Source organism: Apaloderma vittatum, unplaced genomic scaffold (genome assembly GCF_000703405.1).
Source record: "Apaloderma vittatum isolate BGI_N311 unplaced genomic scaffold, ASM70340v1 scaffold21732, whole genome shotgun sequence".
Classification (NCBI taxonomy): domain Eukaryota; kingdom Metazoa; phylum Chordata; class Aves; order Trogoniformes; family Trogonidae; genus Apaloderma; species Apaloderma vittatum.
The window spans coordinates 1-3,026 of record NW_009702169.1 but is presented as its reverse complement, the minus strand read 5'-3'; the positions used below and the strand labels follow the sequence as shown (position 1 = coordinate 3,026).

General features: G+C 45.3%; 1 protein-coding gene across 1 annotated transcript; it reads left to right on the top strand.

Annotated features, from left to right (window-relative positions):
- Positions 1–3: 3 nt before the first annotated feature.
- TAF13 (TAF13 RNA polymerase II, TATA box binding protein (TBP)-associated factor, 18kDa) lies at positions 4–1,657 on the top strand (the record flags this gene model as incomplete). Its single annotated transcript, XM_009879459.1, has 3 exons — positions 4–28; positions 521–618; positions 1,487–1,657. Coding segments are annotated over 3 exons (294 nt in total), but the record flags the coding sequence as incomplete, so codon positions are not given.
- Between the last annotated feature and the right edge of the window lie 1,369 nt (positions 1,658–3,026).

Sequence of the window (3,026 nt, the reverse complement as noted above, 5' to 3'; positions counted from 1 at the left end):
AGGAGGAAGAGGCTGTTCTCCAAAGAACGTGAGTCGAGCTGGGGCAGAAAGCCCTGCCCAGCCCTGACGGGCTCACCGAAGCTTTTAAGGGTGGTGTCCTTCTGCCAAACACAGCCCTGAAACGCTGAGGGGCCAGTTCCGAAACTCAGTTTTCCTTGGCAGAATAGCTGCTCGCTTTCTGTGCCCTGGCTGAAAGCTCAGAAAGCTGTCACGTTAGAGCCCCCCCAAAAATACTGCTCATGCATCTCCTGACCCTCAGTGTGCCACCAGTCAGTCACACTGTCAGCCACTGTTCAGCACTCGGTGGGCCTGCTTTTCTCTACAATACAGCACTAGGCTTTTGTTGGTGTCTGCCTACCGGCTTATTTCCTGTACAACAGCTTAATAATTGTCCTGCCCAGCAGGCAAGAGCACCATCCTGGTGCATGAATGCATAGGGTGGTGAGTTCTAACTAGGTGGGTGCTGCTGACGGTGCTGAATGGGTGAAAGAAGCCCCACGCTGAGTGTTTCTTTCTGCAGTAAGATGCATGATGTATGGATTCGGTGATGACCAGAACCCCTACACAGAATCAGTGGACATTCTCGAGGACCTGGTAATAGAGTTTATCACAGAGATGGTAAGTCAGCTCTAGACAGCATGGTCAAAACGTCCTCTCTGCAACTTTAGTTTTCTGAAGGTTAATATTTCTTACACAAATACTGCAGTATCCCAGGCCTAAAACTCTTGATGCTAGCAGCAAAATTATAGACTTTGCTCTCCCAAGATTAAGGCAGAATTCGTGCATCTTGCTCCATGTGGGTTCAGAACATTCTCCGAAGTCCTTAAGTAGCCGTTAGATTAGTATTGTAGGGAGGAAATACACAGCTGACTTTGGTGTTCATTGTGGCATCACCACATACATCTGACAACAGACAAGGGTCAGCTTTGAAAGTGTGTTGACTTTTTGTGTTCTCCCAGTGTTGTCATTGTGTCTATGGGAACGTAGTTCCATGCTACAAAAGAAACGCACACTTCAGGGGTCTGACCCCATTGCTTGTCTGGGTATTTGGATACTGTTTGAAAGTTTGTTTTGTTTTTTGAAAAAAAGTTATTACTACTATTTGTGGATCCCCTTTCTTTTGAAAGATTGGCCTTACCTTCCCACCATTACCTCACATTACTTCTAAATTCTGTCTGATGCTGTTCATCTTCAAGCACTTTGCAGCCTGGCTGTCCTACGTGTAATCTGGCTTTAGTTTTGATGCTGTTACTGTTATGTGTGTATAGTGGTACGTGCCTGGTGTAAGTGACAGGCAAATGGGGACACCAGCGCAACAAAAAGCCCATGGCTTACTGGGAACTTCTCTTGTGGCTAGGATGATGGTGCCCATCTTCTGCAATTGCTTACTTTTTGATTATAAAACAGCAGGAAATAAAGCAGAATTGAGAGCTTAAAAAGTAAAGGGCAAAGGAACCCTGTTGACTTTCTTCTTTTCCTCTAACAGACACATAAAGCCATGTCAATTGGGCGGCAAGGTCGTGTACAGGTTGAGGACATTGTCTTTCTAATACGCAAGGACCCCCGGAAGTTTGCCAGAGTTAAAGACCTCCTAACTATGAATGAAGAACTGAAACGAGCCAGAAAGGCCTTTGATGAAGCAAACTATGGATCTTGATTCTCCACGCAAGCTGCACTGGGGCATTACTTGAGTGCCTGCTGCCCAGAAGGAACAAATGTCATATGTGCTGTTCAGAGGGGTTATTCAGGATGGAGGTCACTGCTGGGATGTCTGGCCTCTCTCCCAGCCTTTTCTGACAAGTATTCAAGCAGCTGATTGTTACCTGCTTCTATGTGGTATACTTATGTATTTTTACACCATTTTACAAAATGAGAAAGGAACTCTAAAGGTTCTTTTAATAGCAGGAAGACTATTTGAAGTAAGACTGTATTGAATCAGGTATCTAGAGGGCTAATAATGAGTGATTGTCTACAACTGTTTCAGTTCTCATTGGGTATTCCTGTGACAGAAATAAACATAGAAAATGGATCTTGGTTAACTGGACAGAGTCTTCAAGCCCAATCTGCTATAGACGTTCTGTTCTTTGCTCTGTATATGCTTTTGAATAAAACATTTCAAGATTGTGCCCACTTCTCAAAACTAAACTTAGACTGATCAATCCACACAAGGTGCATAATACAGGGTTTTAGGACTTCATGGGCTAGGAAGGTTATTTTTTTCTTCTGTGGGAGTGGGCACAGCTATTTGTTTTCTATGAATATTACACCTAGGAAACGGAAGTTAACCTATTCCAGATTTACTTGCACTTCTGTCCTTTCCTTAGTTAATACATATGGGAGTAGCTGTGCTTTACATTGCCAATCAGGCTGAAACTACACTTAGCTGAGATGATTCCAGGACAGTGAGAAACTTGTTTGCTAGTCGGGAGTTCAGTTGCAGGCCACAGCTGTGCTTTCCCCTGGTTCTGGAGCAGCTAAGAAGTAGCAGATTCAGTTAAATTCTCATTTCAGGACAAGGATAACAAATGCTGAACAGCTGCAATACTGCAAGTCGAGGCTGTTTCCTACCCAAGCAGCACAGAAGGATAGAAAGAAGGCAGAGTTGCTGAATGCCTTCTTTGCCTCTCTCTACACTGTTGGAGGCTGCTCTCAGGTGCCTCAGTCCCCTGAGGCCCCAGAGGAAGTCAGGATAAAGGAGGAGTTTGCCCTGGTTGAGGAGGACTGGGTTAGGGATCGGTTTGAACACTTGAACATCCATAAATCCATGGGCCCTGATGGGATGCACCCACAGGTGCTGAGGGAGCTGGCGGGAGTCATTGCTAGGCCTCTCTCCATCATCTTTGGTAAGTCATGGGCAACAGGTGAGGTGCCTGAAGACTGGAGGAAAACAGACATCACTCCAGTCTTCAAGAAGGGCAGGAAGGATGACCCAGGTAATGACAAACTGGTCAGCCTCACCTCCATCCTTGAACATCTTATCCTTGGCACTGTCTTTAGGTTAAGAAGGTTATTAGGAGCAGTCAGCA